This window comes from Salmo salar, chromosome ssa27 (assembly GCF_905237065.1).
Source record: "Salmo salar chromosome ssa27, Ssal_v3.1, whole genome shotgun sequence".
Taxonomy (NCBI): domain Eukaryota; kingdom Metazoa; phylum Chordata; class Actinopteri; order Salmoniformes; family Salmonidae; genus Salmo; species Salmo salar.
In genome coordinates, this window is record NC_059468.1 from 3,702,524 (window position 1) to 3,719,264 (window position 16,741).

General features: G+C 42.8%; 2 protein-coding genes across 3 annotated transcripts; one reads left to right on the top strand and one right to left on the bottom strand.

Annotated features, from left to right (window-relative positions):
• Positions 1-2,995: 2,995 nt before the first annotated feature.
• Positions 2,996-12,295, bottom strand: ddah2 (dimethylarginine dimethylaminohydrolase 2). Of its 2 annotated transcripts, none has more exons than XM_014176818.2 (6): positions 12,010-12,295; positions 10,033-10,664; positions 9,614-9,802; positions 8,675-8,794; positions 4,341-4,484; positions 2,996-4,025 (listed from the first exon to the last, which is right to left on the bottom strand). In XM_014176818.2, exons 2-6 carry the CDS (start codon positions 10,339-10,341, stop codon positions 3,909-3,911), a joined length of 879 nt encoding a protein of 292 aa, XP_014032293.1. In that variant the 5' UTR covers positions 10,342-10,664; positions 12,010-12,295; the 3' UTR covers positions 2,996-3,908.
• A 1,569-nt stretch (positions 12,296-13,864) lies between these two features.
• Positions 13,865-16,153, top strand: LOC106588212 (ly-6/neurotoxin-like protein 1). The gene is made up of 3 exons (XM_014176983.2): positions 13,865-14,291; positions 14,591-14,710; positions 15,555-16,153. Exons 1-3 carry the CDS (start codon positions 14,240-14,242, stop codon positions 15,764-15,766), a joined length of 384 nt encoding a protein of 127 aa, XP_014032458.2. The 5' UTR covers positions 13,865-14,239; the 3' UTR covers positions 15,767-16,153.
• The last annotated feature ends 588 nt before the right edge of the window (positions 16,154-16,741 follow it).

A 16,741-nucleotide genomic window follows, 5' to 3' on the forward strand; every position in this document is an offset into this window, starting at 1 on the left:
TAAGTTACAGCCTTATTCTAAAATGTATCAAATTATTATTTTATTATAAATTGATTAAATCTTTTTTTTCCCCTCAATCTATACACAATACCCCATAATGACAAAGTAAAAAGAGGTTTTTCTATTTTTTTGGGGCAAATTTATTCAATTTAAAAAACAGAAATACCTTATTTACATAAGTATTCAGACCATACTTCAAGCCATGAAGTTGAAGGAATTGACCGTAGAGCTCCGAGACAGGATTGTGTCGAGGCACAGATCTGGGGAAGGTACCAAAACATTTCTGTAGCATTGAAGGTCCCCAAGAACACAATGGCCTCCATCTTTCTTAAATGGAAGAAGTTTGGAACCACCAAGTCTCTTCCTTGAGCTTTCTGCCCAGCCAAACTGAGCAACCGGGGGAGAAGGGCCTTGGTCAGGGAGGTGACCAAGATCCTGATGGTCACTCTGACAGAGCTCTAGAGTTCCTCTGTGGAGATGGGAGAACCTTCCAGAAGGACAACCATCTCTGCAGCACTGCACCAATCAGGCCTTTATGGTAGAGTGGCCAGACAGAAGCCACTCCTCAGTAAAAGGCACATGACAGCCCACTTGGAGTTTGCCAAAAGGAACCTAAAGACTCTCAGAACATGAGAAACAAGATTCTCTGGTCTGATTGAAAGATTGAAAGCTTTGGCCTAAATGCCAAGTCTGGAGGAATCCTGGCACCATCCCTACGGTGAAGCATGGTGTTGGCAGCATCATGCTGTGGGGATGTTTTTCAGTGGCAGGGACTGGGAGAATAGTCAGGATCGAGGCAAAGATGAACAGAGCAAATTAGATAGAGATCCTTGATGAAAACCTTATCCAGAGCGCTCAGGACCTCAGACTGGGGCGAAGTTTCACCTTTCAATAGGACAACGACCCTAAGCACACAGCCAAGACAACGCAGGAGCGGCTTCGGGACAAGTCTTTGAATGTCCTTGAGTGGCCCAGACTTGAACCCGATCGAACATCTCTGGAGAGACCTGAAAATAGCTCTGCAGCAACGCTCCCCATCCAACCTGACAGTAGCTTGAATGGATCTGCAGAGAGGAATGGGAGAAACTCCCAAAATATATGTGTGCCAAGCTTGTAGCATCATACCCAAGAGGACTCCAGGTTGTAATTGCTGCCAAAGGTTCTTCAACAAAGTACTGAGTAAAGGGTCTGAATACTTATGTAAATGTGATATTTTAGGTTTTTATTTTGACTAAATTAGCAAAAATGTCTAAAACCTGTTTTTGCTATGTCATTATGGGGTATTGTGTGTAGATTGATGAGGGGAAAAACATAATACATTTTAGAATAAGGCTGTAAAGTAACAAAATGTGGAAAAAGTCAAGGGGTCTGAATGCTTTCCGAAGGCACTGTAAGTATAACTTTTGTATGACTGACACCTTTATTGAGCGGTCTAATGTTTTAATATTTAATCATTTCTGCCCTCCGAATTCCTATTCATTACATAAATAGGCCCTTTTCATTTTGTCTGGCTTGCCATTCCAAATAAAATTGAATCTTTTTTGCTCATATAATAAAAAAAAAAAAACAGGTCACCAGGTGTAGGCAAGACCATAAGCAAATAGGTAAACTGTGATATGACTAAAGAGTTAATCATGGTGATTTTTCCACAAATAGACAGGTATTTTCCTTTCCATGGTAGCAAGATCTTATTTTTGCTAACTTTCTATTCAAATGTATTGGAGTGAGATTTCTTTCTTTCGGGATATGAATACCCAGTATGTCCACATCACCGTCAGACCATGTTATTGGTAACAACTACACGGCAATGTAAAAGTTTGTATTTTTTTGTGGCCAATACGTAATATAGTACACTTATAATTTGGTTAGAAAAAGTATCTAAATCCTCTGAGGCTGTGGAGGGATCCAAATTGTAGAATTACTTTATCTCCCTGGCATATTACATAATTTATGCAGCAGCATACAAGGCATTTTTGGACTCACCGTTGTGCTGTGCTCACTTGAACAGGAAGGTGGCGCGGCGGTCCCTTAGGGCAAATTTTGTCTTAACTTTTTCATTAAAGTCTGATATTCTCTGGATTCATGGCGCTTTCAAGACAACTGGGAACTCAGAAAAAATACAAGGTCGAATCATGACGCCAGTGATCTTCAGGTCGGAGCTCTAGAAAGACGCCGGAGTTGGAAGCTTCCCCCCCTTCCGAGTTCACAGTTGTCTTGAACTCACCAAAGTCTGAGATTTCACAGTTGTTTTGAATGCAGCAGAAGTCATGCTATATTGACAGCATAGCCAATGTATTCAACCTTTTCTGGCCCATGGTGTTGCATGTGAATGTCTCCTTTTAAGCTTGGTAAAGAGACCCTTAAACCCAGACCACACACACACACACCCTCTCAACCAAATAGCAGGCAGGGGAAGCAAAATAGTGATTGCTTTGCAACACCTTGCATTTAGCTACTGATTCCTTCCAAACCACTCAATGTTGAATTTTCGATTTCCAACTTGTGTAATGTTTAAGTCCAATGGCTGATGAGCACCGATACGTTTTATCTATAAATTTCTCTTCATCCTTTTCAAGGATTTGCCAGTAGATTGTCGACGTGTTTCATGATGATGACTGCTTGTCTAACTTGCTAGCCAAGATTTTGAAAGTATGATGTTGACATGATCAGTCCAATCAAAGCTACGGTAGATATAACGTGATTTGATGTCATTTTATCGGTGGCCAATGACCTTGACGCTTCTAATGGGCACTTCTAATGTAAATCTATAGCAGCACCCAAGAGGGCTTGAACTTTCTAGCTCTCCCTGTAGATTTTACAGTGTCCCCATGAGTGACAGAACACTGAACCTATCACAGCACAACTAGAGAAGATTACCAACCCCTACACTCTGTATTTTCCAAGGGCTATCCCTCCACCACAGAAAGCACTGAGCTAGGCTGAAACACCAGCATTTCGGAACTGCCTTACTCAAGAAAGCAAAAAAGAGGCCATGTTCATATGCAGCTTTATTAACTCAATACATTTTTTTTTATTATTATTTTTTTTACATTGTTTTCAAACTGATAACATGCAAAACAGGCAACAAAAAAGTGCTCTGCCCCACCTGCCCTGAATGACAGGTCGCCACTGGGCATTTACTTTCCCCCCCAAAAAATTCCCGCGATTCTATTTCTGCATTTCGAAATTTGCAAAAGGCCTATACAACCATAGAATCTATACAACGGACGTGCCCATTTAAGTCAGGACTGGCAGCCACTGCGAGTGTACCCATGTGTTTACCAGTCAAATTGCCAGGGTTAGCGGTGGCAAGTCCCTTCTATGGATTATATTTATATGGCCGCAGCGTAACAGCCTACTTACTCTGAGCGCAGAGAGTGTGGTTCGGAGGATGGATCAGACATTTTGGATAATCGCAGCAAGTCTTGTTATATAATATAGGGACATAAAACTGAGGTGGCCATGTTTGTCTCCAGAGAGCACCTCTGTAGCACCGGGCCCGTATACAGTACGCCTACATTTCAAATCTAGAACCTATTAAAGTTCCTCAAGCCACACTGCACTCTTTCCACAGAAGGGGGAGCAGTTGTGCAGAATATGCACATTGAACCCTCTTTAGCCCCAGTGAGTGCTATCCGGGATCCTTGAGACATCCCTACCCTAAACTTAACCCTAAACCATACAAATTACCTAACCTTAACCATACCTCTAACCTTAACCCTTACCGTAACAGTTTTAAAATGTTAACTTCAATGGGGTGACGTCAGAGTTGGGATGTCCCAAGGATACAGTTTAGACTTTTTCCTTTTAGCCCCTGGCCCAACAGTTGGCCATTTTCTTTATGTTCACATTTGTATTTTCCTATAGCCAATGAAGGTCTATGTGTTTACTATGGGAGGGCAGGGATTTCAGAAGTATGGCTTCCTATTGATAAGTAGGCAGAATGAAGACAGATACCCTCCGAGCTTGGAGGCCTCGCTGCATGCTGTAGGGAGGAGGGTGTAATCTGTCAGCTTCTGGAAGGCCTGTGGGGGGGAAGAGAATACCGTTTTATTACATTCACGGGGAGAAGCTTTAGCCGATGTCCTCGACAGCTGGTTGACAAGCTTTTGTGTTTAGCCTGCTGTTCATCTTTCTTTCCTTGTTCTACCATGCACTTCATGTGATTATTTCATTGTGTATTGCAGCAGGGTGGAAAATTAATGCCATTTGGGATTGAGTGGAGGGGGACTTTGTATTGAAAATAAAATTGTTTCTCTTTTATATGCCAAAGACACAATACGGTGGATATAAAAAAGTATAGCTTAGTAAAAGTAGCCTAAAGACAGCTGTTCACTCACAGGGACACTGTCAGGACACTCCTCAGTGGGCGGGTGAAGCAGGTAGTCCACTTTGGAGGGGCCCCTGACATAGACACAGTTAGCTGCTGCGCCCTCCGGGACCGTGAGCACTTCGTAGTGGTGATCAGTCAGCTGCTCCATCATCTACACAAACAGAGGCAGTGCTAACAAAATTAGCATGACAGCAGCGGCCAGGATCTGTTCACATTTGAGTAGCCCACAGGGAAGCTGAACTGGGCAAGAGCTAATCATCTCCGGATGGGGACCAAATGGATCACATACACTTGGGTAATGTGGGCTAATAGGGCTCTAAACAACACAATGACACTTTAAACAGCCCAACAAAGCTTGCATTATTTTATATTATTCATCTGAGCAGTGACAAATACTGGGCTGGAGAATTTTCAGTCGATCACTTTGCATGTCTGAATGGCAGTTTGTGGCAAGCAGAATGTGCAGTTGAAGTCAGAAGTTTACATACACCTTAGCCAACTACATTTAAACTCAGTTTCACAATTCCTGACATTTAATCCTTGTAAAAATTCCCTGTTCTAGGTCAGTTTGGATAACCCCTTTATTTTAAGAATGTGAAATGTCAGAATAATAGTAGAGAATTATTTATTTCAGCTTTTATTTTTCCATCACATTCCCAGTGGGTCAGAAGTTTACATACTCAGTATTTAGTAGCATTCCCTTTAAATTGTTTAACTTAGGTCAAACGTTTTGGGTAGCCTTCCACAAGCTTCCCACAATAAGTTGGGTGAATTTTGGCCCATTCCTCCTGACAGAGCTGGTGTAACTGAGTCAGGTTTGTAGGCCTCCTTGCTCGCACAAGCTTTTTCAGCTCTGCCCACAAATTGTCTCTAGGATTGAGGTCAGGGCTTTGTGATGGCCACACCAATACCTTGATTTTGTTGTCCTTAAGCCATTTTTCCACAACTTTGGAAGTATGCTTGGGGTCATTATCCATTTGGAAGACCCATTTGCGACCAAGCTTTATCTTCCTAACTGATGTCTTGAGATGTTGCTACAATATATCCACATCATTTTCCTACCTCATGATGCCATCTACATTGCTCCAAAAAAAAAGGGAACACTTAAACAACACAATGTAACTCCAAGTCAATCACACTTCTGTGAAATCAAACTGTCCACTTAGGAAGCAACACTGATTGACAATACATTTCACATGCTGTTGTGCAAATGGAGTAGACAACAGGTGGAAATTATAGGCAATTAGCAAGACACCCCCAATAAAGGAGTGGTTCTGCAGGTGGGGACCACAGACCACTTCTCAGTTCCTTATGCTTCCTGGCTGATGTTTTGGTCACTTTTGAATGCTGGCGGTGCTTTCACTCGTGGTAGCATGAGACGGAGTCTACAACCCACACAAGTGGCTCAGGTAGTGCAGCTCATCCAGGATGGCACATCAATGCGAGCTGAGGCAAGAAGGTTTGCTGTGTCTGTCAGCGTAGTGTCCAGAGCATGGAGGCGCTACCAGGAGACAGGCCAGTACATCAGGAGACGTGGAGGAGGCCGTAGGAGGGCAACTACCCAGCAGCAGGACCGCTACCTCCGCCTTTGTGCAAGGAGGAGCAGGAGAAGCACTGCCAGAGCCCTGCAAAATGACCTCCAGCAGGCCACAAATGTGCATGTGTCTGCTCAAACGGTCAGAAACAGACTCCATGAGGATGGTATGAGGGCCCGACGTCCACAGGTGGGGGTTGTGCTTACAGCCCAACACCGTGCAGGACGTTTGACATTTGCCAGAGAACACCAAGATTGGCAAATTCGCCACTGGCGCCCTGTGCTCTTCACAAATGAAAGCAGGTTCACACTGAGCACGTGACAGAGTCTGGAGACGCCATGGAGAACGTTCTGCTGCCTGCAACATCCTCCAGCATGACCGGTTTGGCGGTGGGTCCGTCATGGTGTGGGGTGGCATTTCTTTGGGGGGCCGCACAGCCCTCCATGTGCTCGCCAGAGGTAGCCTGACTGCCATTAGGTACCGAGATGAGATCCTCAGACCCCTTGAGACCATATGCTGGTGCGGTTGGCCCTGGGTTCCTCCTAATGCAAGACAATGCTAGACCTCATGTGGCTGGAGTGTGTCAGCAGTTACTGCAAGAGGAAGGCATTGATGCTATGGACTGGCCCAGACCTGAATCCAATTGAGCACATCATGTCTTGCTCCATCCACCAATGCCACGTTGCACCACAGACTGTCCAGGAGTTGGCGGATGCTTTAGTCCAGGTCTGGGAGGAGATCCCTCAGGAGACCATCCGCCACCTCATCAGGAGCATGCCCAGGTGTTGTAGGGAGGTCATACAGGCACGTGGAGGCCACACACACTACTGAGCCTCATTTTGACTTGTTTTAAGGACATTACATCAAAGTTGGATCAGCCTGTAGAGTGGTTTTCCACTTTAATTTTGAGTGCGATTCCAAATCCAGACCTCCATGGGTTGATAAATTGGATTTCCATTGATTATTTGTGTGTGATTTTGTTGTCAGCACATTCAACTATGTAAAGAAAAAAGTATTTAATAAGATTATTTCTTTCATTCAGATCTAGGATGTGTTGTTTAAGTGTTCCCTTTCTTTTTTTGAGCAGTATATTTTGTGAAGTGGACCAGTCCCTCCTGCAGCAAAGCACCCCCACAACATGATGCTGCCACCCCTGTGCTTCACGGTTGGGATGGTGTTCTTCGGCTTACAAGCATCCCCCTTTTTCCTCCAACCATAACGATGGTCATTATGGCCAAAAATTATATTTTAGTTTCATCAGACCAGAGGACATTTCTCCAAAAAGTACAATCTTTTACCCCATGTGCAGTTGCAAACCGTAGCCTGGCTTTTTTATGGTGGTTTTGGAGGAGTGGCTTCTTCCTTGCTGAGCGGCCATTCAGGTTATGTCAATATAGAACTCGTTTTCCTGTGGATATAGATACTTTTGTACCTGTTTTCTCCAGCATCTTCACAAGGTCCTTTGCTGTTGTTCTGGGATCGATTTGCACTTTTCTCCCCAAAGTACATTCATCTCTAGGAGACAGAATGTGTCTCCTTCCTGAGTGGTATGACGGCAACGTGGTCCCATGGTGTTTATACTTGCGTACTATTGTTTGTACAGATGAACGTGGTACCTTCAGGTGTTAGGAAACTGCTCCCAATGATGAACCAGACTTGTGGAGGTCTACAATTTTTTATCCTGAGGTCTTGGCTGATTTCTTTTGATTTTCCCATGATGTCACGCAAAGAGGCACTGAGTTTGAAGGTAGGCCTTGAAATACATCCATAGGTATACCTCCAATTGACTCAAATGATGTCAATTAGCCTATCAGAAGCTTCTAAAGCCATGATGTCATTTTCTGGAAGTTTCCAAGCTGTTTAAAGGCACAGTCAACTTACACGGAACCCAAAATGGCTGCGCGTGTGCGCCATCGTGCATAAATGTATTTTGTCCCCCCACACCAAACGCAAGTTAAAATATCAAAACAAACTCTGAAACAATGACATTAATTTGGGGACAGGTCGAAAAGCATTAAAGATTTATGGCAATTTAGCTAGCTAGCTAATTTGTCCTATTTAGCTAGCTTGCTGTTGCTAGCTAATTTGTCCTGGGACATAAACATTGAGTTGTTATTTTACCTGAAATGCACAAGGTCCTCTAGTCCGAGAATTAATCCACACATAAAACAGTCAACTGAATCGTTTCTAGTCATCTCTCCTCCTTCTAGGCTTTTTCCTTCACTTGACTTTATATTGCGATTGGCAACTTTCTAAATTAGGTGCATTACCGCCACTGACCCATTTCGTCTTTCAGTCACCCATGTGGGTATAACCAATGAGATGGCACGTGGGTACCTGCTTCTATAAACCAATGAGAGGCAGGACTTGTAGCGCGATCTGCGTCACAAATAGAACTGATTTCCATTTTAGCCCTTGGCAACGCAGACACTCGTTGGCGCGCAAGCTGTGTGGCTGCAATAATTGAATAATATAGATTTCTAAATTTATGCAACGCGAGTGGTTTAGTCAGCCTGTTAGTGTATGTAAACTTCTGACCCACTGGAATTGTGATAGTGAATTATAAGTGAAATAATCTGTCTAAACAATTGTTGGAAAGATTACTTGTGTCATGCACAAAGTAGATGTCCTAACCGACTTGCAAAAACTATAGTTTGTTAACAAGAAATTTGTGGAGTGGTTGAAAAATGAGTTTTAATGACTTCAACCTAAGTGTGTGTGTAATCTTCCGACTTCAACAGTACATGGATAGAGAGCTACAGTATAATTAGTTCACCATCTTTCTCTCGGACACACATTCACTCACCCGGAGGGTCTTCTTGGCCCCATCACTGTTGCTGATGATGATAGTATCAGGACCACCCATAGAGCATATGTCCTTTAGACGAGTTCCGCCACACACTGGCACCGTGGACACAGTAAAGTCCTAAAACGAGGACAGAGATGCTAAGAACATTAAGTGGCCTATAAAATGTTGTACATTCTAAAATATTATTCTTATTGGGACCCAAAGAAAATGATTTATCTTTGAATTACTTTTTAATATGATCATGTACTTGGACATCAAGTCATTCATCAGATAGATTAGATAAATACTGTGTAAATATTGCATGTAAAGCAACACCAGGAAAGCAGACAGACGGCAGACACAAACAACGCCCCAAACACAATGGTATAGTTTGCATGCCACACCCTGAGTGATATTGAATATCTAAATCCAACAGGCTATGGTATTAACTACCATTATAAGTCCATTAAAATAAACAGACCTGACTGTGAATGTCATTTTGTCTAGAGAATTAAGAAGTATGCATTTTCTTTGTACATTCATACTTTCCCATCCGTCTCTTTCTACCCTCACACAAGTGACCTCACATGTGGACAGATATACACACACATAACTGCCATAAATGCACTTAGCAAGAGGAAGCCATCAATACTAATGGCACTACTGTGGACCATGTCAAATCTCAAGGGGCTTCCTGGTATGATCACCACCCCTGACCAATGGGACATAGCTTGCTCTTCCATCATTTGTCTTTGAGCCATGAATCTCATAATATAATAGAACAACGGCCACCTGCTCATCTCTGCTGCAACACATGGACTCTGTCCCAATTCGTCTTTCCTTGATTCTTTATGTCATCTTTGCTTGCCTCCTCAGAACACATCGGAGGAGAAGGTTGGAGGGTCTTTGGATCTTGTCCTCGCATTTGGTTTGAGAGAGGAATCAAGCTGTACTCACTCTGAAAGTGTCAGCCAGAACCTCAGCTCCTCTGTGGTTGGTGTGGGAGGAGATGCCCACAAAGAACTCCCTGCCGGTGAAGAGCACGTCGCTGCCCTCCAGCGTGGCCCCTGCGGAGCCCCCCTCCTCTGCCCCCATCTCCACCACTGTCAGGTTCAGCTCCGACATCACCCTCCTCACCGCTTCAGCCTGAGGAAGAGAGGAGAAAGGGACAGGGAGGGAGAGAAAGAGAGGAGAGGTCAAACTGACTACTGTAACATTAATCTATAATTAAAACAAATAACAATATAAATCAATAATTGAGACAGAACTACAACACGTTTAATGGAATGATTCACAACACACAAATCTCGTTCATTTAGGTTAAAAAAAGTCAGCGATACAGAGAAGACTTTCTCTCAGTTGTGGTCAGTGTTTACCTCTCTGCGTCTCTGCAGTTTGAAAGGCCTGGTGATGAGTGCCGTGTCTCCCTGTATCACAGCTACATCCTCTATCCTCCAGCTCTCTGGTAGCTCCGGGTCTGCAGGGATCTCGATGAGCTGCAGCCCCACCTTCTGTCTCAGCGCACCAGTCAGCATCCCAAACTGTCGCTGTGCCTTGGCCAGGTCCGTCGTGGTTTCCCCACTTTCGACCTTGTCGGTTTCCTCATTATCGACCTTCCCAAAGGTCTCTGGGATGCCCCGCACCACGGCGTGGGTGAAGCAGCCGTACGGCAACACGCTCGCCATGATGTGTGTGTGAGAAAGAGAGGGTGTGTGTGTGAAGGCGTGGGAGTACCCTGGCTTTGGGCTAGTATTGGTGTTCTGCCACTACAAGGCAGAACAGTGAAAGTGTGTTTACCACTAGATGAGTGGGTGACAATTGTTGTCAGTGTGTTCCCAACTGTTTGAGGAGCTGCGAGGTGTGATGGCAAGACCAGCTGGACACTAAAGGGATGTGATGGAGCGAATCAGCAACTCTATGGGGAGTCTGTCATCCAGGCAGGAAAACACACAGGAGAAAGTCTTCATCCCTGTTCTTCCACTTCAGTGAGTAGCCACTCCAATACCAACTGCAAAGTTCCAGGGAGGTAAATATTAGTTTCAGTCTGAAAGAAACAAGGGAGACAAATTCTTTAGGGCTTTGATGAGAAGGCTAAAGCATGTTTGTACATGCTCAGTGACTCATTAGATGAAAGTTCCTGTGATCACTTGTGTCTGCTCTACTGCAGAATCTCACCCTCTTCAACTGTAGGACATATAGTAGGCTACCCATTCTGTCTGGAACATAAAATATTTTCCTCAGAGAGACAATGGTCTGTTTTGTGGTGCTGCTGGCATTGGACAGTTGGCATGAAAAAAAAAAAACAGCATAATCTCAAGTGTTCAGTGTCCACCATTTGCTATTGAATACTTGATTGAATAATTATTTAGTTGCTCTAAATCATGTAATCAGTTGTAATCTAACTTCTCCAACTCATTTCATAGAGACGCTATTTTTATGTCAAATTGACCCAGAATTAATACAGATAACAAAGTGGACTGGAGAATGCTGACAAGAGCTGCATTGTTCAAGAGCAGATTATTTGAGCCCAACATCCTACAATGGTCTTGCAATGGCAAATCAATCAGCTCGTTGGCTACAGTTTAGAGACACTCACTGCTTTATTTTCATCCTGTTGTGAATCCCAGCGTCAATATTATAGTTGCTTAAATGACTGCTCCCTCTCCCCCTGCTAGGCAGACGAGTTTACTAAACCAGAATGTCGAGCAATTTCAGGTTGACCCCTCTAACATTTTGACGCAACAAGTGTTGCACCTATGTGCCTCTATATGTTCAGATGCTACCTACATTTAGTGTATTCTGGATAAATCATAGAAAATAGCCATTCACGGCAGAATTTGAGTAATTATCAGACAATAACAAACTAAAAGTGATGTCTCTCTATAATGATTTTTAGGAATATAACCTACCTAAACCTCAATCAAATGAATACAACTAGATTTAGGACTATTTCTCAAATGCATTTCACTTTGTTATGGCTTTTTATCATCCCGTGCCAGCCATCTGCAGAGTAGCCAAACAAGTTACACGAAAACCATCTGACATTTTTGGCTGCAAGAGCTCATCACGCCCTGTGCAATGTTAAAATGTATGCCTACTTTATTATTGCTTTTACAGGAGGTTAATCAAATTCAGTTATTTCCCCCTGGTCATGTCTATTATCGTATGCCTATTTTCCCAGCTTTTTCTTTCAATTTCCAAACCTATCCCGTTATTTTCTTCTCTTCTATATTTCCCTTTAACCCGTTTTACCCAGGCCCCCTGTTCACCCCTTCATCCCCTCCCCCACCCCTCTTAATTCCCTCCGCTCAAGGAGAAAAGTAGGATATTATCACGATAGATTTGCTTCTTACCTTGTATGAAAGTGCAGATCGAGTAGAATTCATCAACCAGAGTTCAACTCGCAAATGATTCTGACTTCTGTCACTTTAAGAAAGTAAGTTTGACAGCTAATCTCCTCATAAAAATGTTGCCCAAACCAGTTGAAATGTTGCTGTAACGTAAACTCGTTCGATGCAGAACACAGATTGATTTTAAGTGGTTTCCGGAGAGATTATGGCACCGGATTCATATTTTCTCCCTGATTCATTGTTTCCAAGTGTGCCACACCCCCGCTCCCTCGCCAAATTTGTATCCGCCCATTCTACATATAAAAACGTCAACAGTTATATCAATTCGCAATCTTAAATTGTATATAGTCACATTATTACTTCGCACGCTTTCAGAGTTTTTTTATAGACGCAATACGTTTGACTATTCGACTTTGTGTCTTTGTGTGTGTGTCTTGTTGCAGTCTAGTCTTTGTCTGCGAAAAATCATCCTGTCTTTTCTGCAATATTGGTCATATATTTAACCGTGCAGTGGGTCCAAGAGAAAGATATGATGGAGTTACACAACATAGTCTGTCAACATGTGTATTTGTCTTGGAGAATTAAGAACAGGTTTCTAATTTATTATCAACGCTAGTGGCTTATCACACTTCCGAGGTAAGGCCTCAGATTGATAAACATGACTCAGGCTCAAATTTGAGATAATCATCTCTGGTTAAATGGTAAACACACTCAAACAGACCCGCTAGTGACAGATGGAGTGTGACCTGCAGACAGGACAGTGCAATGTTCGTCTAGCCACTGGCATATTTTACTGAAGTCAAAACAGTCAACTGCAAATTTGATTGGGAGTCAGAAGGGAAAAAAAATTGCTTGCATGTTAATTTGATGACAAGAAAGAGAGAGAGACAGGGATAGAGACACACAAAGACAGAGAGCAATAGAGACATACACACAGAGGACATAGACAGGATTAACGAAGAACACCATCTGTCAGCCCAACTCCAGCCCTCACAAAACATCCCGTTGAAATACAGTGGAGGAGGATCTGTATTCTAAGCATCAGCACTAGCATGAGCCAACTAGTTAAACCCCGTAACCTCCCTTCCGATAGCAAAGCATTTTCCAACAGAAAACTAAAAAACAAGCAGTTCTTATTGGACAAGTTCATGTAGATACCTACCTGTTTCACACTGTTTTCTTCCATTTTTTGCTTAATGAACGTGACCCTAGCCTATCTAATATCTATCCACAGTGGAGTGGGTTTCAGGGAGGCTGGCTGTACATGGTGTGTTCAATGACTGGTAAACAATTTATCCGGCCTTAGCCCGCCCCTATCACAAGACTCCTGTCACTTGACTATCCTCCCTGCTCACCTCACGGCACTCATTAGGGAGTTATGGATAATGCAGTTACTTTCTCTCTCTCTCAGTCGGTCTGTCTGTCTCTTACTCTTTTTCTTTCTTAGTCATTCCCTGTCTCCCTCCCTCTCTCTCTTTATTATCTCATGCATAAACTGAATGCATAAATTGAATGCAAAAGCTTCTCAGCAAGAAATACTCTTGTGTAAAATGCATAATGTTATACCGTAGGTTACATATACAGTGCATCCCCTCCACTCTTTTTACTGTGCCTTCTGTATCCACATCTGTGGGTGTAGACTTCATTATGGACATGATGTATAACTTCCCTTGCTATTTTTGATTCAGTACAATCTAAATCACCACCACATTTAGTTGTTTTCTTAAATGAAGGACCTCTGTAAATCCCCCTTTTAGACAGATTTTGACCAATTATACTGGGAGCGTGTGTTAGCATCACACGGTTACCATCCAAATTCAATTAGGAGAGTTTTGGGTGGTGACCTTGACTCCCAATGTGTCTGGTTGGTCAGAAATAAAGAGGACCAGACATGGGGAGGTAGATTGAGGGAATTTACAACTGACCATTTGAGGACAATGCAAATGACATCTGGTCACTTATTGCATTATCAGAGAGGGAAATAATACAGTAGGAAAATACGTGTAGTTGACTGGGAGAGAAAGACTGAGAGTTGGATGGATTTGATGCTGACTTGGAAGGAAGGAAAGAGAAATTCTATTTGGGATTGAATGGGACACGCTCCCTATTAACTGCTAGTGGAGTTGAGAGAAGAGAGAGGCTGAAGATATTAGGCAGGGGCGTTGACCAAAACAACAGAAGAGTTTGTAATATCTTCCAAAGTGCCAAAGGATCAACTTCTAGGACTTCTAAGATGTCTCATCCACAACTGTTTCTTATTTTCCTGTGCGGTCTTCCTTTGGCAGGTATGCAAGAAAAGGAGGATAATGCCTAGGAATACTCAATTCAATATGACAAAGTGTTTTTGTTTAACAAGGACAATTGTCTTTTTTAGATTCGACCCACATCGGGGAGATAAGGAGATAATAACGATACATTAGCTAGTCAGCCAAAAGATTTAGAAGAAAAGCAACACCTCTTGTGCTGAGTTGTCTTTTTTTCCCTCCGCCTTAAGTACAATTTTAGTGTTATAACCCCATTAGTATGATGTATATCTTACAATTGATACATCACCTTAATGTATTTTGGTCCCCTTCTTTCTTAGCACCTCTGTGTTGTTACACATGTGTGTTTCCTGCCATCTCTCCCATGGACTGCCTCAAGTTCCCTCAGGAGTGTCCTGCTGGACAGCGCTGCCTCGCTAGCACTGCAGTGGGGACGCGAGGTGAGTGCAGACTGTGGGTGTTTGTGTGTGTATATACATTCTTGCATGCCTGTGTGTGTGTGGGCATTGGGGACAGTATTGGGTTTCTGGTGGAGGTGGCATGACATATTGTGTTAATGGCAAATACAATAAAACCTATGTTCCGTGATTGTGTGTTGGATTGAATAACAAACTTGAGTGGCACTGCAATTGTTTTGTGTCAACTGAAGTTGAAGAGTTAAGTGTGGGAGATATTTTATGGTCCACTATAACTGCCTAGACTTGCCTTCCTAGTAGGTATTCAAGACTAGCTAAAAATGTCAAATGTCACCACTATCTCTCATCAAGCCAGTTGTTAGCACTCTAATTCCTGTGATGCCATCAAATGATTTAAAGAAAATAGCCGTGCGCTCAGTGGGCGGGATACAGGATTCTGTGTGCCTCTGAGGATAAGAGGAAAGGGACTGCTCTGAAAACACAGACAATGTGTTTGTTATTAAAGTGTTTTTGCCACATAATTCAGTGGAGGGCAGTAATTTGCAGTGGTTGAATGTATTGTGTTTAACACCTTTCTAACTGCAGAGCTGGTGTGGCCTATCCGCTGACTCCTGGTGGGCCAATTGTTTTAGCCTCTTAGGACGACAGTAATACGTCACAATGCCTGTCAGTCTAGCAATTACACTGTCATCTCTTGCCCCTATTTCAGTCAGTGCACTGACAAATAGGCCTAGACGTACTGAAGTGAAATAAAATATACTGCACTGTATGGATCCAACTCCAAGTATGGGCTAACTGACTATTAGTAGTGCGAAACTCATTCTGTGTTTTGAGTACTATTGGTATTACCCTTCTCTCCCATCTGTAGGCTCCCTGCGTCTGGTCCTGTATGAGAAGAGCTGTGCCATTCCCTCCCAATGTGATCTGTCTGGGGAGAAACATACTGCAGGCCTGAACTTTACCTACCACAACAACTGCTGTGACACTGACCTGTGCAACGGGGCTATTGCCCATGCTGCCCCCATCTGGAGGGGAGGTGCACTGTGCATCCTGCCTATTCTCTCTCTCATACAGGGCTGATATACAGATTTATTGCATTTTATATGAAAATGCACGATCATACAGTAACATGCACAACCTATATATGTCATGGTGTGAATCCCACTAACCAAAACAATCTCAGTATAGACATACACAGTGTGACAAACTGACAGTGCCTTGTTTACATGAGCTGCTTACATACAATAGACACACACACACATCACACTATTTTAATGACAATGTAACCAGAGACAAAACATAATCCACATGTTGATGAAAATGGTACTCTGTTAAGAATAGGGGTTAACATGGCTTTCTAATGTTTAGACTTTTCAAAGGTGCTATATTTAACATTACCTTGTTGGAAAATGACTGGCAGCAATTAATAAACAGACAAACAAATAAACAAAACAATTGTGTTTTTAATGTCAATCTCTTTATTTGAATGAAGAAATTACTGTCTTTTCAGGGTGATTGAAACATACAAAAGAAGTAAAAAAGAAATGTCAGTCTCATACTAAGTTGATTGACCCGTCCCGTGTGGCTCAGTTGGTAGAGCATGGTGTTTGCACGATTCCCACGGGGGACCAGTACGGGAAGAAAACAAATATATGTATGAAATGTATGCATTCACTACTGTAAGTCGCTCTGGATAAGAGCATCTGCTAAATGACTAAAATGTAAATGTAATTGACATCCTCTGTAGAGATCTAATGAAATGTCATTGATTCAATGTCCACAACATGATCTAGGTTAAATGCAATTGCCTTTGATTAAAATGGAAGGTGAAGATAAGGGAGGAAATATGTCAAAGAAAGAATACATTAAAAGTAGGAAGAAAATTAAAAAACATTTAAAATATGTTTTCGGATGAGTAGGAGGAAAGACAACATTGAAGAATACGACTGCATTCCTGCACATGGTTCCAACACCATCGTCAAGGCACCACGGTGGTAGGCCTGATCAGTGACAATGACGAGTCAGCCTACAGGGAGGAGGTAAAGCACCTGGCTG

Coding starts and splice junctions, on each gene's coding strand:
- ddah2 (XM_014176818.2), bottom strand. CDS start 10,341: ATGGCGAGCGTGTTGCCGTACGGCTGCTTCACCCACGCCGTGGTGCGG. Junction 9,803..10,032: donor AACTGCAGAGACGCAGAGAG/GTAAACACTGAC, acceptor TCTCTTCCTCAG/GCTGAAGCGGTGAGGAGGGT. Junction 4,485..8,674: donor GGGCCAAGAAGACCCTCCGG/GTGAGTGAATGT, acceptor CTGTTTGTGTAG/ATGATGGAGCAGCTGACTGA.
- LOC106588212 (XM_014176983.2), top strand. CDS start 14,240: ATGTCTCATCCACAACTGTTTCTTATTTTCCTGTGCGGTCTTCCTTTG. Junction 14,292..14,590: donor GTGCGGTCTTCCTTTGGCAG/GTATGCAAGAAA, acceptor CTTCTTTCTTAG/CACCTCTGTGTTGTTACACA. Junction 14,711..15,554: donor CACTGCAGTGGGGACGCGAG/GTGAGTGCAGAC, acceptor TCCCATCTGTAG/GCTCCCTGCGTCTGGTCCTG.